Here is a 23507-nt window from a genome sequence, read left to right as displayed (position 1 = left end):
ACAAATTGACTTTAAATTAAACATAATTATAAAAACATATTTCAGCAGAACGGCAAACACCTAAAACACTAAAGTATGCATTAAAAAGTCAGAAATGTATTCCATTCTTAAATTTTAAAGTCAAGTAAATTGAATGAAGTGTTTTCATATTATCAGTTCAAATCAGACGAGAAAAATTTCTTATGAACAGTACAGTTTATATAAAATATTTAAAAACGTATTTCATGTCCATAAAATTCTTATTTCTAGAAATGTGTAAAAAAAAATCTAATTATTTTTTTCAAATATTGTTAGTAATCCCCAGTCTTTAACTTGCTAAGTTTGAAAATTTTCTACGATTTAATTTTTAAGTAAAAGGTTGTTATTTATCGATTTTTGAAAATTCAGTCCCGTGGGACTAACAAAACAGAAAGACTTGATACTTGTTAAATAAGAGTTTTGAGCGCGTTTGAAGTATGAGCATTCGAATTCAACAATGTTTCAGAGAAGGGATTACCTACAACTTCTTGACATCCTAATAGATCACCAATTACAGGGTTTCAGGAAAAAGCCTTCATATAATTTAACATTCATTTAAGGTGCTTAGAGCTCAAAAAGTTCAAGAAGAAAACTAGATTCCGGGCAAAAAAACTTAGTTCTTGAATTAAAACAAAACTCTTTAAAATATATCTTGCTCCCTGCAAGTATCACTTTGAAGCAGTCTTTAACCATTATTATTCTGAATGTCCCATATGTGTCGTATAAAAAAATTTCAAAATTAATTATTTTATTTACCAAAACAATATTGACATATTTTTTGAATAAATAAGTCACATCAAAGTATCAAAAATTCCATCAGCATAATCCCACCCAAACTATTTAACCAAATAAGTCAATCTTTAAGTCCAAATTTTAAAGCTTCCTAGTGTAAAATTTAAAACAAATAAAAAAAACACCCCCACTTCATTATAGAAACGAACAAAAAAAAAAAAAAAAAACACTCTTAAACTACAAAACAAATAAAGTAAGCAATCAATACTATTTTTTTTGTATCTTACTCTTAATTAGCATAAAATCGTACGCGCTGCAGTTATTTATGCTTGAAACATGATCAATTAAATTATTTAAAAAAACAAAACATTCTAGAATACAAATTATCTTTTAACAAAAAAAAAAAAATGCCACCGGCTTTGTTTATCACTCTAAAAGCGAAACAAAAAAAATTCTTCTACCTTGCTTTCAGAACATTTTGGTCAAAAAAAAATTCTATATTCTCAGCTCAAAAACTGAACATATTGTACTTCCGCATCATCTATAACTTTTTAAGCGACTCAATATTTACGTGTACACTCACACTCTTTAGAGGCAAGAGTTTAATATTCATCAGAACAATCACGGAAATTAAAAAGAAATACTTTTTTCTTACTTTTGACTTTGCCCGACTGATTTTCTAAAAACGAAAATTCATGCCCGGCTATGGCACACGTTCATTTTTGTGAGAATTCAAATTTTTTGAATAAATTACCGAATTAAAAATTTAATTTCTTGCCGCCCGCCGCTCATAAAAAGACACAAATTAAAAAAAAAAAAAAGTAAGCAATCCCCACTGACCTTAGTCAATGTCTGTCAAAAACGATATGGCTATATGACTACTATGTTTAGTAATCGTTTATCTATAGCTACCGGTATAGATACTTTTTGTTTGTCTCGAGCTTATGGCTAAGATACTTTACTTAAAGCCCGGCACTGCTAGACGAGGGCTTGAATTGAGTTAAGTCTGTCGGTGTGGTCGCGTTTAGTTCACTCATCGGTTGGTCAGAGAAGTTTCGATAACACAACAAATTTCTATCGATAATATCGATTTTTTATGTACTGCTTTTTTTTATCTTGTTGTGTATCTTTTGTATCTATTGTTTCATTTAAGACTTGATAATCGAACGGATACTGTTACTTGCTGCCAATTATTATATTTTTTCTATGCGGGTTGATGATATTTTTTACCGGTTGCAGTAGTGCAAAAAATAATAAAGCTTCCTCCATGCAGCCTCGAGTATAGTTCAAGTTGAATTTATCTACCTATTATTTGTTTGTTTTGTTTATACAACACGATATTGTATCTATAAAGTATAAAAGAAAATTATGAAATAGATTTTTTTTGTAGTGATTTCTGCATCGCAAATAATAATAATAATTACTCTGTGCATATCTGATGAGACCGTGTGGCGCGCGTATTTTTTTTTTGAATTATAACGGCAACTGAGTAAATAAAATAAAAAATTAAGAAAAAAAAAATATTTATATTTCTAAAAAAAAAACAAAGTTCATGGTGATTTAAGTGCGAATGAGAATTGCATTTTAAAGTGTTTTTTTTTTACTTGAAAATAAAAAATAAATGATTGCAAAATTATATTTAGTGGAAGAATATTAACAAGAACATCCATCATCATTATTAGAATCAACAACATCAGCAGTTCAAAATGACACTTCCTTCAACATCGATTTTATGTCGAATTTTTACATTTTTCTTTGGTAAGATACAATTTTTTTTTTACGTTGTAGATGAAATATTGAAATTAATTAAAATATGAGCCGGATGTTGGGTATTTTTTTTGGTCATTATTAAAAATTCTTAAAAAAATATTCTTTAGAATTTTTTTTTTTTTGTATTTACCTACGTAAAGAATGACATCAGGTTTTGGTTGTAAGTTTCAGATAATATTGCCTTTTAACCTGTTTTGTAAGAATTTATTTCTTCCATTAATATAGTAAAAGAGTTCGGGTTTGAAAGGGGAAAAAATTGTTAAAATTAATGGAATAAATTTATATTTGCCACATCTAGTTTAAAAAGGGATAGTTACAAAATAAAAAATATTAATTCCCATATTTTAACTAAAGTTTTTTTCTAATAGAACCCAGTTTTTTTTTTTTAAGATAGTTAGAGATAAATTAATCTGGGTCTTTTTCCAAAAGAATTTTTTCTAGTAATTTTTGAGAAAAACCAACTTTTTCCATTTTGGTCCCATATGGTAATTATAATTACCTTTAATTCTGGTGCTAAGAAAATTGATTTTATTTCACGGCCGCTTTTTAACGTAAATTATTCAAGAATTTTTAAGTTAGTATTTATGTAGTAAGAATTTTTGGTGGGGGTGCGAATATGTTGATCATATGTTTTTTGGATCACTGAAACCGAAACCATCACGTCAGGTTATCGAGATTACCTCAAACAATGTCTCAGCCATACAATTTTTTTTTCATTTTCTTAGTTTTCGTAAAGAAAAACAAAAATTTTGATCCAAAAATTCATAAAAAACACTTCTGTGCAACTGTCAGTATGAATTAAACTACTTTTCCATGATTTATGTCGAGTTTGTTTAAATCCTTGATTTTTGGCACCCAACAAATGCTAACCCGTATATTATATTACCAAGTGCAGACTAAAGATACAATATTATTTTTTTATACTAGCTTTCGATTTTTTTTTAAATTTTTTTTAGTTATTTTTGTTTTCGAAAATCAATTTTTATAAAACGGATCACTAAATTTTGCTGAATAGTTTGTTAAAAGTCAAATCAATAGTTTTTTTTGACAATGCTTGTATACAAAAAACATACAATTTCTTAAACAAAACATAAACATTTCAAAAAGTGTAGAACTTGATTTTTTAACTAAGCTATGGAAAAAATTTAAATTTAAAGCTTCCTATGTAAATAAAAAAAAATAATAAGTTATAATTAGATTTTCTAAGGAATTTTATAAAAATGTGAAAGAATACAAAATTTGTTTTTATAAACTCAAAACCATTTTTGTAAATGGATTTGAGAGCCAAAAAAAGTATGATATTTGGGTTATGGTGGGGCAAAGAATTTTTAGAAAAAAAGTGTTCCAAATCGTTAGAGAAATTTAAAAAGAAAAAACTATTTTTTTTATAAAAAAAATTTAAATAAATAAAAATGGTCAGCCATTCAAAAATATAATATAATTGATAAAAACTTAAAAACAAAGTATCAAAATATTAGTTAATTTTTTCAACTTCTTTCAACTTTCTTTCACTTCTCATTTTCGTTGAAATCAGTTTAGTCATTTAGGTGGAATTAAGAATCGGTTCTATGGCAATAGCAAGTATCTTTAATAATGTTTCAAAAAATATTTATAACGGTATTTTTAGGCTAACCAAATAATAGTTTGCCAGTGTACCATTACTGAGAGTATTAATTATGAAAAAGTCTCCTAAGGTTACTGTAACTGAGTTACCTACAGATCCCATTTGTAAGCAAGAGATTTATTAATTCTTCAGTCAGCAATCTTCTTTCAGGTTGCTTAACGCACTTGTGGGTGTAAGTTTTTGACGCAATTGAAAGTTTATTCAAAGTCTAAGAGTCCAACAACAGTAGAGTGAAAATAACTAATTTTTCACAAATATAATGTTTGATGAAATTGGGGCAAATTCTGTCTACATTTTGTTGATGTTTTTTTTTGTACAAATAAAGCTACGATTAACTTCAATGTACGAATTCCGTTTTATTGTTAATGAATAATGATTGATGGCCAAAAGGAAAAAAACCTGAGATTTTTCTACTAATCTTGTAATTATTCTGACATTTTTGTTTACTTTATTTCCTTCCGCAAAACAAAATCTTTATTTCATTAAATTTCACTCACTCAACCAGCTTAAATACTTACATTGCCTCTTTAACTACACCCAAAATCATGTGAAACCAAAACTGAAATACCTACTTAATATTTAGTTATTTATTTATAAGCTTAGTCCTTTTTTTTATATGTACCTCTCTTCACTCTTCAAATGATATACTTACTTCTGTTAGCTAAAACTTGATACGCATTCATTTACTCTGTCTCAAGAACTGTAATTATTCCACACCAAACAACACTACACACATAATAACACTTTCCATTCTATATGCCAGTATAATATGTGACAAGCCCTTTTTTCTTCTTAATAGAGTGGGTGTGTATTTGTATTGTATTGTATTGTGTAAGTGGGTATAAAAGGAGGAAGAACAATTAAGCGAATGCAATGACACTTTCCATTTAACTCTTTCATATCAATTTATTATCAAAGCTCTCTTTTGAAAGTTAATGTTTAGAATAATTATTATGAGTGACGTTTAAACCAACCTTAAAGTTTAGTTTTTAAATTTTAAAACTTTTAGATTAATTTAAATGATGATGATGGGTCCAACAATGAATGAGGCATTATGATAAAAAATTCATTAACAAAGTGTCAACTTTTTTAATTAATTGTTGCATTTTTCATACAAAATAATATAGTGAATATTTTATGACCTTGATTGTTTTTTTTTTTTTGTATTATTTTTTTTTTATCGTGTACCTTTCTATAGTGACAGCAATTGTCAATGTCAGAACAAGAAAAAGTTGTGTAGCATTTTTATTCAAGGGAAGATTTTTTTTGTTCGATCTAAATAGTTTAGATTTTTATTAAATTAATCACCCCTATTCTAAAATAATAAAATTAATCAATTTTTTTGACAATTTATTTCCGTATTTGTTTAACATTTTTATTTAAATGTTTATTTTAATAAACTGAGTGCTAATTTGTTTAAGTAATAATTATTATGTTATTAATTTACAATAGCTTAGAAATTAAAGCAATAATTTAAAGAATTTCGAACTCAAGTCAAAAAGCTCTTGAAATTATTAGAAGGTGTTAATTAAATTCAATTCACAGCTATTTTTGTGTTGAAAAAAACTTTCGAACAAGTTACTCTAAACCAGGGTTGTAAAAATATCAATAAAAAAAAAATGCATTTGAATTAAAAAAAATTATTTTTTGCAACTAAAAATATTTTGCATTGAAAAAAAAAAAATGTATTGTAAATAAAAAATTTTCTGCATTGAAAAAATAAAAATTCAATGCAAATATATTTTTTTTAATACTCGTCGAATTTCTTACAAATTTGACTTTCAAAAAGTTTATGTATGGTCAAAAAGCCAAAATTGTAAGAAATTCGACAAGCATTAAAAAAAAATACTTTGTACAGATGATTTTACGTAATTCCCTAGACGCGTTTTTTTTATTTTTTTAATATCTCCATTTTAACGCATACCTCCCATATAACGTTTTCGAGGTATTGCAAATTTCTCGAAAACGGCTCTAACGATTTCGATAAAATTTGGTGTGCGGAATACTCTTATTGATTTTTACAAAACTGCGTTTTTAGTTTTCTCAAAAGATGCGGAGAACGGAAATATGGCGTTGCCGTTTTTCAAAAATTGACATATTTTTTAAGTTCATATATTTCATCAAAGCATTAGTTATTTTATTATAAATTTACAGCGATCATTAAGTATAAAATGTTAAAAAAAATATTTTTAAAAACATTTTGTGAAACAAAAATTTTTTTAATTTAATTTTTAAACTTTTGATTTTTTTTTTTTGATTTTTTTTCTACAAAATCTTAAATTTCCAATAGATATTTAAGATAAAGATACTGTGAATACCAAGAGCAAGTACGTGCGACCCAGTCGTGCATTTTATTTCATTTGCAATGCATTTTTTTGTAATTTAAAATATTTTTGTGTGTTATAAATATATATTTTTACTTGCGATATAGGTACTATAGATCAAGTTTAGGATTCGTAAAAAAAATCGAACTCGAGATAACAATTTTACATGACATTACGATGATGGGGAATGCCAAAAAAGTGGGTCTGGCAATTCTGTCTGTCTGTCTGTCTGTGTGTCTGTCTCTATCTGGAGCTGCAGCCTAAACGAGTGAAGTGATTTTCTTCAAACTTGGTAGATAGCAGTTTTTGGTGATTCCCTAGAGGGGAAATTGAAATTTTTTTTTTATGACCAAAACTAATGGTACCTGCCATATAACGGAAATAGAAAAGTTAATTTTTTTCGAAAACGGCTCTAACGATTTTGATTAAAATTTTTGTGTGTAGTACTACACATAAGAGCCAACTTTTTAAATAAAAAAATATTTTTTGTACCGTTATTAACGGTACCTGTCATAGAACGATTTTTTTTGTTTCTGAATATCTCGTACAATATTAACCCGATTTAAATGAAATTTTTTATACAAAAGTGTGTAAGTAAAGATAATATTAAAATTTTAGAAAATTTTCAAAAAACGCATTTTTGGTTTTTTAAAAAATATTTCAAAATTTTTTTTTGAAAAATCATTTTTTTGAAAACGGATCATTGAAAAATTTTGAAATTTAGTTATTTATGTGTAAATTAATTATTTCTTCAAAATGGCATACCAACTTTTTTTTTGAAGAATGTTAAAAAATTTTTATATATAAAAAATTATTTTTTTAAAAAACGGCTCCTACAATTTTCGAAAATTTTTTCTAAAAATACCTTTTTATACAAGAAATAAAATGACATATTTGTTTTTTTTTTTTTAAGATAATTTATAACGGAGTTTAATTAATTATAAAAACAGATTTAATTTTTTTATACTACTTATGAAATTTCTTCAAAATATCAAATTTTAAATTTCTTGAATAAAAAGCTTTAACATTATAGTTACTTTAAGCATAAGAGCAAGTACGTGCGACCCCAGTCGTGCAATTTATTTTTAAAACAAACATTTTTCAGTTGCAATACAAATTTTGTTGTATGTTTTTGTACCTTTTAATGCATTAGGTATCATTATTTATTTTTTAATGCAAATATTTTTCAGTTGCAATAAATATTTTATTTCAATGCGAATTTTTTATAAAATTTTTAATGCTCTAAACAAAGTATTTGATTTTTTTGTGATTTGCATTTGTATACGTGGCTTAGTACAATTTGACTGGACTAAGAGGAAAAAACTACAAGAAAGAATATTGATTAGATTACAAGTTTAGCTTGTATCAAACTAACAAATTAGTATAAATTACTGTACGAGAATAACATGTTTTGCACCCCTTTACTTGATCAAATCCAAAGTTTTAAATTTTGTTATTTGTATTTCTAATTTGGATTGACATAATTTAATTTGCATATAAATTTTATTATTTTGATAGAATTGGGATTTTTCTACTGTGTCACTATATTTTTTTTTGTTTATAAAAAATCTCCAAACTTTCCATTGCCGATCCTTGATCGTAAATGTCTAATAAAACAAACGATTTGTTATTTAATTGCTTTTTTGTTAACATCTTTCTGAACGTGACTTACATTCTTATACACTTCAAAAACTATTAAATGCATGTTTTAATTGTTTAAAAAGATACAATTTATTTTATAGCAATTTCAGTTTAGTATTCGTTATGGTGTTATTATAACTTTAAAGATTTTTGCAAATTTATTCCATCTCAGTCCAAAGAAATTTAGTATTCTAAATGACAATAAAATCATTCATATCACTTTGTTAGGAGATTATTTATTTTATAATTTATTGTATTTTTATGGTAAAGTTGTTTACTGTAAATGTTCTTAGAATTTCATTCAAATATACAACAAGAAGAAGTTTAAAATGTTCATTTAAAATAAATTTAATCAAATTTAATATTTATTTTACTCAATTTATTAAAAATTTTTATTAATTTAATAGCTTATAGGAATAATTTTGATTACTACGAGTAAGATTAACATAATTTGCATGATAAATAAAGTTACTATCTATATACGATATCGTCTAGACAAAATTCAAGTTCAATTAAGAAATAATATGAATTTAAACAAAAGAGTTGACATGCAAACCTGAAATATTAAATAGAAAACAATAGTGATACATTTTATGTGTCGATTTGTAGGTATACGCCTTTTAGAAATTATCACAATATAAATAATTATCATATTAATCTTTTTATTTTTAACAATTTGTAAAAGTAAAATTTAAAAGTTCAATGGCCTACCTAAAAGCATTTGATCACAACATCGCTTTGCGTTTGCATTTCTAAAACAGGAAATTTGAGTTAACAATATAGACGTGACATTATGAGGATTAAAAATCAATAAAATCTTAAAATTTTGAGTGACTACAAAAACAGATAAATGTCAGCAAAGTAAAAATTAGCAGGAACTTACTTTTGAATATTTTACTAACCCTATCTCTTTTAATAATTTTGAGAAGATGGAAAAGTAACGCATAAAAAAAGTGTTAGAGAATTTCTGTAAAATCTATAGCCGCTTAAGATTTTTTAATTTTAAATTTTGTTGTTCGACTGGCGCGGCGTACTGTAGAACGAAAAGCAGAATGTAATTTTTCGATGAAGTCGCTTACGATAAAATAACGGGATAGGCTCGATATGTTTTTATAACAAAAGTAAAAAAAAAATACATTAACATCTTACCACAACATGAAGTCCGAGATACATAATGATGTTTTTTGAGGTTTAGTGACGCCCCTATAAATTATAACACAAATTTTTTTCAAAGCGAATTTAGATTTTGTTTTTCAATTCTGAACTTTGTGTTCTTTCTTATTAAATTGATTATAATGATATTTTAGATTCCGAAATCATAAATATCCAAATTTTTTTGATAGAAATGCTAACGTTTGAATATTTTACAATAAAAACACAAAAAGAGTTGATCTTAAAACTTGAAATTTGAAAAAGAATAATTTAAACAAATTACCATTAAACAGAAGGCTCGAGTTTCCTTTTATGTAATTATATTACTCCAAGAATATCAATTTGAATTATTCTATTCTAATTTGAATTATCATAATCAGGATAAAAGAGAAACACGAAATTTTTTAAGTGTAATCGTACCCGAAGGGTTTGGAAATATCCATTATTTGGTGATACAAGAGTTATGTGATTAGGGTAATGTACTTCCAACTTACAGAAAATGTAACGAGTGGACGCGGTAAGAAAATAATACACTAATAATACAAGATTTTCAAAAAGTTTCTGATGCTTAATCGTAAAAATAGAAAAAAGGAAATTTTTTTTGTAAGCGACATTATCGTAAGTGAAAGCCAAGTTTATTGAAAATCTCTATAACCACAATGAAAAAAAAAATTGTTTTTCTAAAAATATGGTTTTATTACGATTTTGATTAAAATCTGTCTGTGTATTAAAATAATTAGATAACATCGTACTTTTGAAATAAAAAAAAAAAAATATTTTTTGAACCTTTATAAAAGGTAGAGGGACCTGCCATAGAACCATTTTCTTGATTTCTGACTTTCTTGTATTTCAACCAAAATGAATGCTATAAAAAATTTTAAGAATAAAAAAAAAATATTTTTTGGATTATTTAAAATTTGTTTAATAAATTTTTTTTTAAACGAATGAATTTTTTTAAACTATTTTTTAATGTAAAGATACTTAGTCAAGAAGTCAAAATCATTTAAAAAGAAGATTTTCAAATAAAATTTTCTACTATTTTTTTTAGTTTTCTTAAATTACTTTTCTTAAATTAAAAATGAATTTTTATTGTACTGGAGGAAGCTTCTGCTTCGAATAGTATTGCTACACCCACGTAAAAAAATATTCCATGGAAGCCAGGGCCCTACGAGAAATCATGTAATGAAGAATCTTGTTTTAAATAAAATGTTATTTAGCCACCATCAGACCTCCAAGAAACTTTTGGTTTTCACTTATGAAAGACCTTAAAAAGACCTTTCTTTTGATATCTCACTCAATGGGTTTAGAGGAAATTTTTCAAAATGGAATTTTTTTCGGCAAGGGGCTCTATAACCTTGATTTTTTCCCAAAATACTGAAAAAAAATAAAATTTGTATTTTTTAACGAAATGTTAGTTCACTGTGAACTCATATCTGTAAAGCAAAACTTGTTTCGAGATTTTGGTTAAAAGATATCGGCTTCGGAATATAAATAAAAGAAAGAAAAAAAGTTTGTTTGGAAATATCTCAGGAACCAGACCTTCAAGAAACTTTTAGTTTTCAGTTATGAATAGAGATTTAAAAGACCTTTCTTTTGATGTCTCACTCGATGGGTTTGGAGGAAATTTATCAAAATGGATTTTTTTTTGGCAAGGGGTTAACCTTGATTTTTTCTCAAAACACTGAAAAAAAAAAAAAAAAAATTTGCAATTTTGTTTTACCAAAATACATTGACCTTTTCAATGTGACCTCATATCTGTAAACCAAAACTTTTTTCGAAACTTTGGCTCACAGTTTTCTGCTTCCGTTTCAAATTAAAACAATTACATAATTTGGATGCAAATAATTCAACAACCATACTTTCATGAAATTTTTGGGTTTCAATTATGAATAAAGCTTAAAAAGACCTTTATTTTAATGACTCACTTGATTATGTAAAAAAGCTTTGTCTTATTTCGAAAAAAATATAAAATTTTAAATTAGTTTTAATTTTATTAAAACTTATTTCCGAATTTCCATAATTTCATTATTTACATCGATTTTATTTTTGTCCTCAGCTGGATCTCCACTCATCTACAGTGGTGCCCCACGTGGAACATGTGATAGTTGCTGTCCGATTAGAGAAGTCAAAGATATCAATTTCTACCTCTACACAAAGTGAGACACAAATAAGCTTACAAAAAAAACCAAAAAAAAAAAATTCAAACACACTCCATAATATAGTCAAAATCCAACCGATGCCTATCAACTCTATCTCAGCAATGATCAACGCTTAGCTGAAAGTAATTTGAATAAGTCACTTCCATTGGTGATATACCTGCACGGATTCTCAGAGACATCATTTGGCGATGAACAACAAAGTAGTCAACAAATTAAGGATGGTATAACTTCCCCAAAATCACTTACATTGTTATAATTTATTTTCTCTATGTGTCTCTTTGTCATCTCACTGAGAGATGTGAAATCTAATTTAATTTTTTTTTGTTTTTGTTTTATTCTATTTCCATTCTGTCTACAATTTCTCTTCCATTTTTCATCATCAAAATGTATATAAAACACGAACTTTTATATAGCTTTTCTCAAGGCCGGAAATTACAACGTTATCCTGGTTGATTATAGTCCACTTGCAGCAGTGCCATGGTACACAAACTCAGTGGATAACGTTCCAATAGTTGGACGTTATATTGCTCGCTTCTTGCGCTACCTCATCCGTTCGGGCTTCCCTAAGGCACAGATTCATGTGATTGGCTTCAGTTTGGGTGCCGAAGTTGCTGGCTTTGCTGGGCAACAAATTCAGGAATGGGGAATTGTGCTGCCAAGGATAACAGGTTTGTGTGTGTGTGTGTGTGATAAATTGAATTGTGTTTGAGTTTTTTCCAGGAAATTTTACAAAAAGCTTTCAAGTATATTTTTCAAGGTCAAAGGCACACAGAACGATGTAGCACGTTTGTGTTTGTTTTTGTAGAGTTTGATTGATGTGATGCGAACTTCAAACAGATTGTTTAAGTTCGTTATGATATAGCTTTGGAGTTGAAAAAAAGTTAGGGAGAGGGACAAATAAATTAGTGTCACTTGTGCAGATGTCATACATCTTCAAAGCGAGGTCAATTTAATTTTAAGAAACCAATAAGTGAACTTTAGAACCAAAATTTACAATGCCAACTTTTGACAAGCTTAAATATAAGACTTTTAGTGCGAAACCTTGGTTTTATCTTCTTCAAATATTTACCTTTTTTTTAAGTTCAACTCTAAGTTCTCTAAAAAAAGTTGCATAAGACAAAACTGATTGCACTCATTCTGTTTGTTTAAATTTTTAACATCTGCCATTCTGCCATTTGTGTGTACCTTGGCTTGGATAAGTTGAGTGCGTTTATTTAACTTCAAAGCGTAAGAGAGTACTTTTACGTGTATGTGTCTATCTATTGAGTCACTTTGTGAAGTTTCAAGTATTCTTATTGCTGATTTTTATTGGCGTGTTGTTAACTTAACCGAATAATTTGCTAAATAAAAAGGTTTTTATTTTTAATTACTGGTCTGCGGTAGACATTGATTTGATTGCATGTTGCGTTGGTGAACCGTGTCTTTGTATTATTTCTATGGATTGTAATTATAAATTAGCACTGAATTCATTTGATATAGAACATCAATGTAATGATACCTTTTTCGAGGTTATGTATTTATGGAATTCGGAAATTGTTGTTTAAATAAAGAATTTTAGGTTTTGTTTTTAGAAAATTCTATATCTATGGCAAAAAATTTGTTCAGTAAAGTTTAAATTCTAAATAAATCGAGCTTGCAGTACGTTTGTGGTCTGGAAATTGTATGGAAACATCTTGGATAGGGATTCTTGAATTGATTGAACAAAATCATTTAACTAATTTTAAGTATTGAATTATTTAAATTACTTTTGAGTATTGAATTATTTATTGAATTGCTTAATAGACCAAAAAAAGAAATATTACAACCAAACAGTCGGTAAAGATAACATTGATCTGCAAAATTTATCTTTTTTTCTCCTTCAAATAATTTTTTGAAATTATGAAACATTTTACTTTCCTGAATCTAAATCTGGTTTCAGAAAAACGTACCATTTTTTTAAAATGAATTTTGAGAAATATGAGTAGCTTGTATAAAATAACTCTTTTAGATTCGGTTGACCTAGTACAAAAATCAAACTGATTGAGCATTGAGCTCAAATTTGGAGGAATTATTTCTCATAACATCAAATTTGTATTTTTCAATTACAAGTTTACACACATTTTAAGATAAAAAACAGCAAAAATATTGAAATCCTGCAGCTTTTAGTAATTCCCACATGAACAAAAACACCTTAATTTAGGAAAATGTAAAATCTCAACGCCCGTTATATATAAAAAGTCAAATATGTAAAGAAAACTATAATAAAATAAATTAAAACAATTTATACGTGTTTTGTAATTTTATATAATATTTTTCTTCTTCTTCTTCTCCATTATCGACGATAGTCATGATCTCGGATGGGGTCACAACTCTCCCACTCTACTGCTTCACACTACGGCTCCGCATGTGGGGGTTTTTATATTTAGAAATATCTTATCTGTGATAAACCATTCGATACACTGCCTTCTAAATCTTAAAATTTGTCTCTACTATAAACAAAAGTATACTTTCTTTATGGTTTTTTATGTGTTGAGTTCGAATTAGAAGTTAAAAAGGATCTAGAAAGTCAGGATTTTGTGATATACGCATTAGAGAATCACAAAATCTAGTTTTTGGTTAAAAAATCTCAAAAAAAAACTACTATATCTCAAAAACAGGAGCTGATGGAAATTTTTTGAATTCGAATTCAAAATCACCATACTAAAATCTATTAGAAAAGTATACTTTTGTTCTTGGGAGAAAAAAAAAAATGAATTTTTAATGATCAGTTTATTTATGGTAAGATATGCCAAACCTACTTAACTAACTTACATTTAGATATCTCGAATAAGAAAGGAGATAAAGAGAAAATTGAAACTGAATTTGAAAGAAAAAAAAATAAGTTCTTTTACAAACCGTGATTAGTTTTGTTGAGAATGTTTACATTAGGTACGCCAAAATATTGCTTCGCAAACAGGAAAAAAATGCGTTTCGATTTTTTCTAACGGGAATATCCTAAAAACGTGACGTGCTAGGCCAAAAGTTTTGACTTCGGATTCGGATTTAGCACATAAAGATCCTTTAGAAAAGTATAGTTTCATTAAGAGGAGGATTTCCTTGCAGACCAGTGTAATTCGAAGTAGAAGAAAATGCTTAATGTATCGATTTATCTCCATATTTTTTACAAATAAATTAACTATTTTGTTTATAACATTTCTTGTCAAGTTTTATTCATTACTTCATTGAAAATGAATAGTTATAGAAAAGATTTTGGTAGGTACTTTGTAGGTATTTTTACCATCCTAAAATTTTATTTGCACTTTCTATTTTCATCCACTGTACCTACATTAAATGGGTATTCAACATCATCAGCAGCAGTGTGCCAAATGAATTAGTAAACAAAAAACTGCTGTAGATTGGATGAACACAAGAAAAAAAATCATAATTATATATTATATTAATATTTCCCTCGGTTTAGACGGGAGGAGCAATTTCTTAAAAAATTGACTAAATTTGATAATGAAATATTAAAATCATAAATATCAATCCGAAACGCACTATACTTTTTTTTTAAAGCCTTGCATTTTGTTCTAAAACTAAGTATTAGAAAATTTAGTTTCAAACATGAAATAAAAAAATTCTAAATTTCGAACATATTTTTTTCACAATTTTAAGTAAATTACCTACTTTTTTTTTATTTTCAAAATACAATTTTTTTTTCTTATTATGCCTTGAGCCACCCTGGCTCAATGGGCTTTAAAACAATAAAGCCGTGATTTTTCTCTAAAGAAAAACAAAATTACAAAACATGCTACAACACCTTAACACTCTAGCTTTTTGGTAAACTGCTTTGAATTTCAATCGAAGTAGCTATTAAAAAAGAAATTGAAATTTACCTTAGAAATAATGAAAATAGACATATTACTTATATTACCAAGTTGATTTTCTATCAGAAGTTTTTTCGCTGAACTTTCCAGTGACGAATTTGTTTGAGCTGTTTTAGCAGCGTTACTGTTGAAAATTTTTGGAGGATCGCTAAAAAGCCAATTCAAAAATAAAAAGGTCACCAAAAAGTTGTTTCCATACTTGCTTTACTATCGCTATCTATTAATCCAAAAATAAGTCAATACAACCGTATACTTTCACAAAAAAAAAAAAGTTCTTTTCTAAAAAATTTACTTAATTACCAAAAAGAACTATACACTTAAACTAAAAAGCTGTGAGCAATTGAATTTTATCATTTTAGCTGCTTTTTTATGAGGACTTACAGTACCTTGCCATATTATTAGGCCCAAGTGAAAAAAATACAATTTTTCGGTTCAGTTTTTGCTCAGTTTTTAAAGTTTTTGTCGAAATATCTTGAATTTTGTTGTCCCATTTACTTGCACATATCATGTAGATACGGATTGACTTGAAAAAAGTTTAAAAATTCATACTTTTTGATAAAAATAACGTACAAAAGGGGATAAGCTCCAAAAAACGTACCCTGTTTAATTCACGCCCGGATAATTACCAGACCGGTCCAATACTAAATTTCTTGTACCGAAGAATAAGTTGACATTCTTAACTTTATGGCAAGGACCCAATCTTGCATAAATATAGAAGCTTAGAGCCTCGAGCCTATTCCGAAAGCGTAGAATCAAAACGTTCCCAAGCTCCTTTTTGTGTTGGTCTGTAGTTATGGCGTTTTCCACAATATAAAAAGAACTTCATCCTTTCCCTGAGATAGTAAAACAGCCAATAATGACCAGAGGATGTTTTTTTATTGGAATAATGTACTTTGAATAGCTGTGCTCGTCTGGTTTTATAAAAAAGAAAAAAACTACCCCAAATCTAAGAACATTTTTTACTTTCCAGACGATCAGAGCTTGGGTCCTTGCCATAAAGTTAAGAATGTCACGTTTTTCCTCGTTACAAGAAATTAAGTATTGGACCGGTCTGGTAATTATCCGGGCGTGAATTCCACAGGGTACGTTTTTTGGAGCTTATCCCCTTTTGTACGTTATTTTTATCAAAAAGTATGAATTTTTAAACTTTTTTCAAGTCAATCCGCATCTACATGATATGTGCAAGTAAATGGGACAAAAAAAATCAAGATATTTCGACAAAAAACTTTAGAAACTGAGCAAAAACTGAACCGAAAAATTGTATTTTTTTCGCTTGGGACTAATAATATGGCAAGGTATTGTAAAGTTTTATCAATTTCATATTATTTTAAGGAAATTTTAATTCCGCATTTTTTTTACTTGAGCAAATTTATAATTCTAAATAAATCGAACTCAAGATAATAATGAGGCATGAAGATTTTCAAAAGAAAAGCATCTCGCAATTCTATCTGCTGTTTGTATTTCATGTCTGTCTCTATATCAAGCTACAAACTTGGTAACTAAGAGTCTGGGGTGATTCCCTAAAAAAATACGTGTAGGTACTTTCACACATAACATCCTTTTTGAAGTAAAAAAATATTTTTTGAAAGTGTTAAAAAGTCATATCATAGAAAATTTGTGTACGAAAAAATTTAAGTTATCTTTATTTAAAAATTAAGAAAAATTTATGAATTAAAAAAAAATATTTTTTTTTTTTGAAAAATCTGTTTTTTGATAAATTTTCTTGATAAATTTTCTTGAAACTAAAAAGATGTGCTGGCAAAATCATCTGATATATATTTTTGAGAAGGTTTTCAAAAAAAAAAAAACGAACAAAATCTTTGTAAAGGACCTTAAAATGAATTTATTTTTCTTTTAAGGAGTCATACGAGACTGGCTGAAGAATTAGGGTCTTTGCCCTAGGGAAAGAGATGAAAAGTTTTGAGAGCTTAATTCCTTTTTTAGGGAAAATTACCACTAAGAGGATGGTTTTTCTATGAATCCAGCAGAGCACTTTTTTTAAGGTTGATTAAGGATTAGGACCGAATTTTATTATATAGTTTCCAATGCATTTTAAACAGAGGTTGAAAAAAAACTCAAACTTTTGAAAGGTCTTTCAATAACACTCCTTTTTGAGATTTTTATTTATGATCTCTCAATGACTGGTGAGAAACTTTTATTTTATTCTTTGTAGTCCAAACAAACAAAAATTAATGTTCACTTCAATTGGAACACCCTGTGGACAGTTGAATGCAATAAACTAAACTCGAATCATGAATCATTTCTCCAGGACATATTTTAAAACGACAAACAAACAAACTTTAGTTTTCTTGTGTCCGTTCCTTCAATTTTGTAATCCCAGAAATATAAACACAAATCATTGCAAGGATAAGTAAGCATATTTCTTCTTTGTTACAAAATTGTCCCAAACTGAATTTCTACTTGAAAAATAAATTTCATAATTCAATATTTATTTTCTAAAACCGCAGTTCCTATATTTTTTTCCTTTATACAAAAAACACCAATAAATCTTTTAAATCCTTTGCCAAATTCATTTATGAATAGTGTTTTCCTGTAAAATTTTCTTTTTTTTTTATTGGCTTGGTAGTATTTTTCTCCTTCCTTCCTCCTAGGTTAGCTCTATATTACATCATTTCCATTTAAAAAAACAACAACAAAAATAACTAAATGGCCAAACCATCGACCACATTATTTATGCAAACAATCTCAAAAATCAATTCCCAGAGTATGTTTCAAGTCAATCCTCACCCACGTCCCAATGTCTAACACAGACTAAAAAAAAAAAAAAATAAACACCCACACAACAACCATATAACCTCCCTGTACGCCTTCTAACTGAAAAAAAAAAAATAAAAACGAAGTCAGGGACTTTAGAAAAAAGAAACAAAATTATATCCCTGAATAAGTAAAATGGTTTTCCACATCCTTTTCCGGAGTTGCTTAATAAAATCTTGACACCAAAATACTGCCTCTGACCTTTTAATCGTCTTTCGAAGGTGTTGAAATAGAAATAAATTATTATTCATCGTGAATTTTTAGTACTTAAGTCCAAATGCACATACATGAATATTTTTGAAATTTATTTAACCAACATTTTTCCCAATGAAACTCATTTATTTAAAAAAAAAAAAAATAGGTTTAGATCCGGCCCTGCCATTTTTCAACGGACAAAGTTCGAACCAGAGACTTGGGCCAGCAGACGCATACTTTGTCGATGTCATTCACACGGACGGAGGAGTGCTGGGGAATCCGGAGCCACTGGGACATGCTGATTTCTATCCAAATGATGGAGTGCCATTACAGCCAGGATGTGCCAGGCAGGAGATAGCCAATAATCGTTGGTTGAACATTATAAGTGAGTGTATTTTTTTTTTGTGTCCTGACTTTTGAGTTTTGGTTTGCTTTTTTTTTTTCTTAAAATGGTTGTTCGTTTGTTGTAAATTTATTTATTTATGAGAATTGTTTTTATTTTTTTGTTTTTTTTTTTCATGTCCTGTGTACCGTTTATTTTAGTTGGATGCAGTCACCAAAGAGCTTGGCAGTATTTTGTTGAATCTGTGGCCTCTGCAGAGTCATTTCCATCTGAAAGTTGTGAGGGTTTAAAGGAACAATTTGACAATGAAGAATTTTGTCGAAAGGATATGAAAGCATTTATGGGAATGGGAGCTGATAAACGGTAAGAGTTTTTAGTGTTTTTTCATAAAAAAATTCAAAGGTTGTTATTTTTTAAAAAAATTAAGATTATTTGCAACTACAAAAAGTGGTTGTCTGTAAAATCTGTTTATGGACAATAATTTTACGTGATAACGTCAAAAACAGGATTTGTTCTGACGATTTAATTTTTTTTTTTCATTGTTTCACGTAAACGATTTAGCTGATTTTAAGGAAAATTTTTATACTTCTGTATTTAAATAATTCTTATATTAATTTTTAAACTTTTGCAAAAAACACATTTTTGGATTTTTAACAAAGTTTAAAATATTTTTTTCGCAAAATCAATTTTTTTAAAATGGGTCAGTGAATATTTTTTACCGACTTCCAAAAAGGAGGAGGTATTCAATTCGTCTGTATTTTTTTTTTTTTTTTTTTTTTTTATGTTTGTTACCGCATAACTTTGGACTGAGTGAACCAATTTTGATAATTCTTTTTGTATTGGGTAGCTGGTGGCTGCAGTGTGGTCCCATTTCAATTTCGTTCACTTTTTGCCATAGGAACTATTTTAAAAACCATAAAACCCAGTTTTGATCCATGGAAGTCGGTTTTGTTTTTTTGCTAAAAATGAATTATTTTACTTGCGATATAGGTACTATAGGGCAAGTTTAGGATTCGTAAAAAAAATCGAACTCGAGATAACAATTTTACATGACATTACGATGATGGAGAATGCCAAAAAAGTGGGTCCGGCAATTCTGTCTGTCTGTCTGTCTGTCTGTCTGTCTGTCTGTCTGTCTGTCTGTCTGTCTGTCTGTCTGTCTGTCTGTCTGTCTGTCTGTCTGTCTGTCTGTCTGTCTGTCTGTCTGTCTGTCTGTCTGTCTGTCTGTCTGTCTGTCTGTCTGTCTGTCTGTCTGTCTGTCTGTCTGTCTGTCTGTCTGTCTGTCTGTCTGTCTCTATCTGGAGCTGCAGCCTAAACGAGTGAAGTGATTTTCTTCAAACTTGGTAGTTAGCAGTTTTTGGTGATTCCCTAGAGGGGAAATTGAAATTTTTTTTTTATGACCAAAACTAACGGTACTTGCCATATAACGGAAATAGAAAAGTTAATTTTTTTCAAAAACGGCTCTAACGATTTTGATTAAAATTTTTGTGTGTAGTACAACACATAAGAGCCAACTTTTTAAATAAAAAAAATATTTTTTGTACCGTTATTAACGGTACCTGTCATAGAACGGTTTTTTTCGTTTCTGAATATCTCGTACAACATTAACCCGATTCAAATGAAAATTTTTATACAAAAGTGTTTAAGTAAAGATAATATTAAAATTTTAGAAAATTTTCAAAAAACGCATTTTTGGTTTTTTAAAAAATATTTCAAAATTTTTTTTTGAAAAATCAATTTTTTGAAAACGGATTAATGAAAAATTTTGAAATTTAGTTTTAATGTGTAAATTAATTATTTCTTCAAAATGGCATCCCAACTTTTTTTTTGAAAAATGTTAAAAAATTTTTATATATAAAAAACTATAGCATTCGCACTTTTATTTGACCTAAACGCAAATAAGTTTCACCTTTTAACAAATATGTTTCACCTTTTTGCAAATATATTTCACCTTTTAGCAAATATAATTAAACTAAAAGCAAATCAATTTAGCCCAAAAGCAAATATAATTAAACTAAAGCAAACTATTTAAACTTTTAGCAAATCTATTTAACCAAAACACAAATTTATTTCACCTTTAAAATGAAAAATGATAGTGATAATATTTTTTTAACAACGTTAGCTAGTTTGCTGGCATTGGAATAAGTAGAATAATGTCAATAACATTGCTAGGGCGATCTACTTTTATCAATTTTACTTCAATAACTGCAACAAAGTTATGGTCCATGTTAATCTTACTTAGAACTTGTCATGCGTATTTTTTGAAAGTGTCTTTTTTTCTTTAATAAGCTATACTATAAGAGTTGGAGTATGTTAGTTTAAATTTTTTCCAACATAACGTTTTCGGAAATAAAAAAAACATTAAATGCTTTTTTCTGTGGTTTTCTGTGCAAATAAATAGCGGATGTCCCACCCAACAAAAAATTACGTAAACTGGGATTTTGTTTATAGGGTCTTATTGTGGTTTTTGGGATGTTTCGTTGATTTTAGTGCTACGGACAGCTTCAAAATCCTCATCACTTCTTCATAGCTCGATACCAAAAGCTTTTTCTAGAAAAGGTTAAATCACTTTGCGATTAGTTTAAATAGATTTGCTAAAAGTTTAAATAGTTTGCTTTAGTTTAATTATATTTGCTTTTGGGTTTAATTGATTTGCTAAAAGTTTAATTATATTTGCTAAAAGGTGAAATATATTTGCTAAAAGGTGAAATATATTTGTGAAAGGTAAAACTAATTTGTGTTTAGTTTAAATAAAAGTGCGAATGCTATATTTTTTTAAAAAACGGCTCCTACAATTTTCGAAAATTTTTTTCTAAAAATACCTTTTTATACAAGAAATAAAATGGCGCGTTTTGAATGCGTTTCAGACGCGTTTTCGACGCATTTTGGAGGCGTCTCATACGCGTTTTGGACGCATTTAGGAAGTGTTTCGGAAGCATTTTGGACGCGTTTTGGACGAATTTACTTTCCTACTCCAAAACTTTTTGATTTTAATTAACCAAACAACATCAAAACTAGATCAGTTTCTGACTACTTTATATCTTCATTCACTCTACTAGTATCTTCTTCTTTTGTTTTCAAATTTATTCAAGATTTGAATTATTGATTTTTCAATGTTCAACAGTATTTACTACTTTTTCCAAAATCATGCAAGGATTATTTCTAATTTACGTTGATTTGGTGCAGGAAAAGGATACAATAGCGCACCTAAATAAATTTCTTAAATCAAAAAAAACTTCGAATATTTCCAATGAATTATTTCCGGTATAATTTAATTTTAATTGCCTTTCCCAAACTATTAATTAGAGTGCATGACAAAACTCAAAATTTGTTGAAAGCGAAAATTATTATGCAAGAAAAATGCTTGTTTCCTTATAAATGCATGCTCCCACAAGGTCACTCACATGTTATGATAAATCTCTATGTGCTTTATTAAATTAACATGTGAGATTATTTATTAATTAGAAACTTGAATAATCCACTCTAAGTTACAAGAATTATAATTAAATTATTATGTGAACCTTTTGTCACAAAAGCAAGTCCAATTTTCTGTGTGTTAATATGTAAAATTGTTTTTATGCTCATTTAAGTAGAATTGTCCAAAAAGAATATTTAATTTCACAGAGAATAAATGTATGTAATGTGGTTCATGGCGACATTTAGCTTTGTTATAAATTTCCTTATCACACGCAAGGCTCATTTACATAACAAAAACAATAAGTAAAAGGAAAAAAAAAAAGAATAAATTCCAGACACATTCAGTCACTTCTATTTCCATAATTTTTGTTGTTATCCTTGTCACAGACAATCAGAGCTAAATGCCGTTAATTAAATCAAAATTGGTGCTAAGGCAAACTGGTATTTGGTCATTCCAAAAAGGACACTGATGGAATCTCAGTGATCTGAAAGTTTCCATAATCCAAAAAAATAATTTCAGCCTCCATTTTTGGATCTTCGAAAATCCTCATTATTGGCAAATTTGTGTTTTTAATAGGGCTCTTTATGCCAATTGTCAAAGAGCTTCCATAATTTTAAAATTTTTTAAAATTATTTTTTTTTAAACAACTTTTTTGAATAATTCTCTTTATTTTGAACCAAATTAACCTTTTTACTGTCTCAACATGACATTTAACAACATACTTTCATTTCAATTATTTTTCAGATTGCGTGGCAAGTTCTACTTAAGCACCCGGGAGGAGTCTCCGTTTGGCAAAAACGCCCCTACTCGCACGTGACTAACATCCTTTATAACTACTCGCCTACAACAATGAAAATATTGTGTGTTGATGACTCGAAAAGGCAACACCATACAATATGACTGCAGACCAAAAAAAAAAAGAAGAAGTAAAACTATGCCGCTTGACAACACCAAGCCTGACGAATTTATTTTTACTATAGAACTATACTATAATTTAGAGAGACTAAAAGAGAGAATGGATGCTTGATGAGTATTTTCTATGAGAATGTAACAGAAATTGCTACTTGACAAAGTCCTAGAGAAAGGAGTTTTTAGCCCCAACGAAATAGCCACGAAATGAAATAAAAAATAAGTGAATGAACTTTTTGGCAAAAAGAAAAATGTGGTTAGCAAATTTGGTTGGATGAATATAGCGATGCGTATTATTCAACAGAATTGGGTGTGGAATTTTTCGTTGGAAAAATAGCTGACTGAGATTTTGATTAGGTAGCAAATATCATGAATTTTCTGTGGAAAAATATGTAAAATGTATGTTTTGTATGTTGTGTGAAATATTATGTCATTATGTATTTAAGTTTAGTTAGAAAATTGTTATTTAGAGTGCACAGACAGGGCTTGAGGTTATGTTGATTGAAAGATAAGGATTTCATTAGTATAGAGTAATTTCATTTTGTTTTTTTGTTAACAACAAGTAATGTTTTCCTTATTTTACAAATAATAACTCCTCAATC

At 28.1% G+C, this 23507-nt stretch overlaps 2 protein-coding genes across 3 annotated transcripts in view; one reads left to right on the top strand and one right to left on the bottom strand.

The window, feature by feature from the left end:
* Nucleotides 1–23507, bottom strand: part of LOC129918324 (probable serine/threonine-protein kinase DDB_G0282963) — a 103111-nt gene that overhangs the window by 10302 nt on the left and 69302 nt on the right. The window lies entirely within an intron of this gene.
* On the top strand, nucleotides 2349–23430 carry LOC129918329 (inactive pancreatic lipase-related protein 1). The gene is made up of 7 exons (XM_055998806.1): nucleotides 2349–2508; nucleotides 11318–11417; nucleotides 11484–11641; nucleotides 11834–12088; nucleotides 18402–18620; nucleotides 18779–18941; nucleotides 22741–23430. The coding sequence occupies exons 1-7, from the start codon at nucleotides 2457–2459 to the stop codon at nucleotides 22811–22813; spliced, it is 1020 nt and encodes a 339-aa protein (XP_055854781.1). The 5' UTR covers nucleotides 2349–2456; the 3' UTR covers nucleotides 22814–23430.

The sequence above is a fragment of the Episyrphus balteatus genome, chromosome 4, assembly GCF_945859705.1.
Source record: "Episyrphus balteatus chromosome 4, idEpiBalt1.1, whole genome shotgun sequence".
Lineage (NCBI taxonomy): Eukaryota > Metazoa > Arthropoda > Insecta > Diptera > Syrphidae > Episyrphus > Episyrphus balteatus.
The sequence above is the reverse complement of the archived record's forward strand: the minus strand, read 5'-3'. Positions and strand labels throughout refer to the sequence as shown.

Coding starts and splice junctions, on each gene's coding strand:
- LOC129918329 (XM_055998806.1), top strand. CDS start 2,457: ATGACACTTCCTTCAACATCGATTTTATGTCGAATTTTTACATTTTTC. Junction 2,509..11,317: donor AATTTTTACATTTTTCTTTG/GTAAGATACAAT, acceptor TTTTGTCCTCAG/CTGGATCTCCACTCATCTAC. Junction 18,621..18,778: donor TCGTTGGTTGAACATTATAA/GTGAGTGTATTT, acceptor CGTTTATTTTAG/TTGGATGCAGTCACCAAAGA.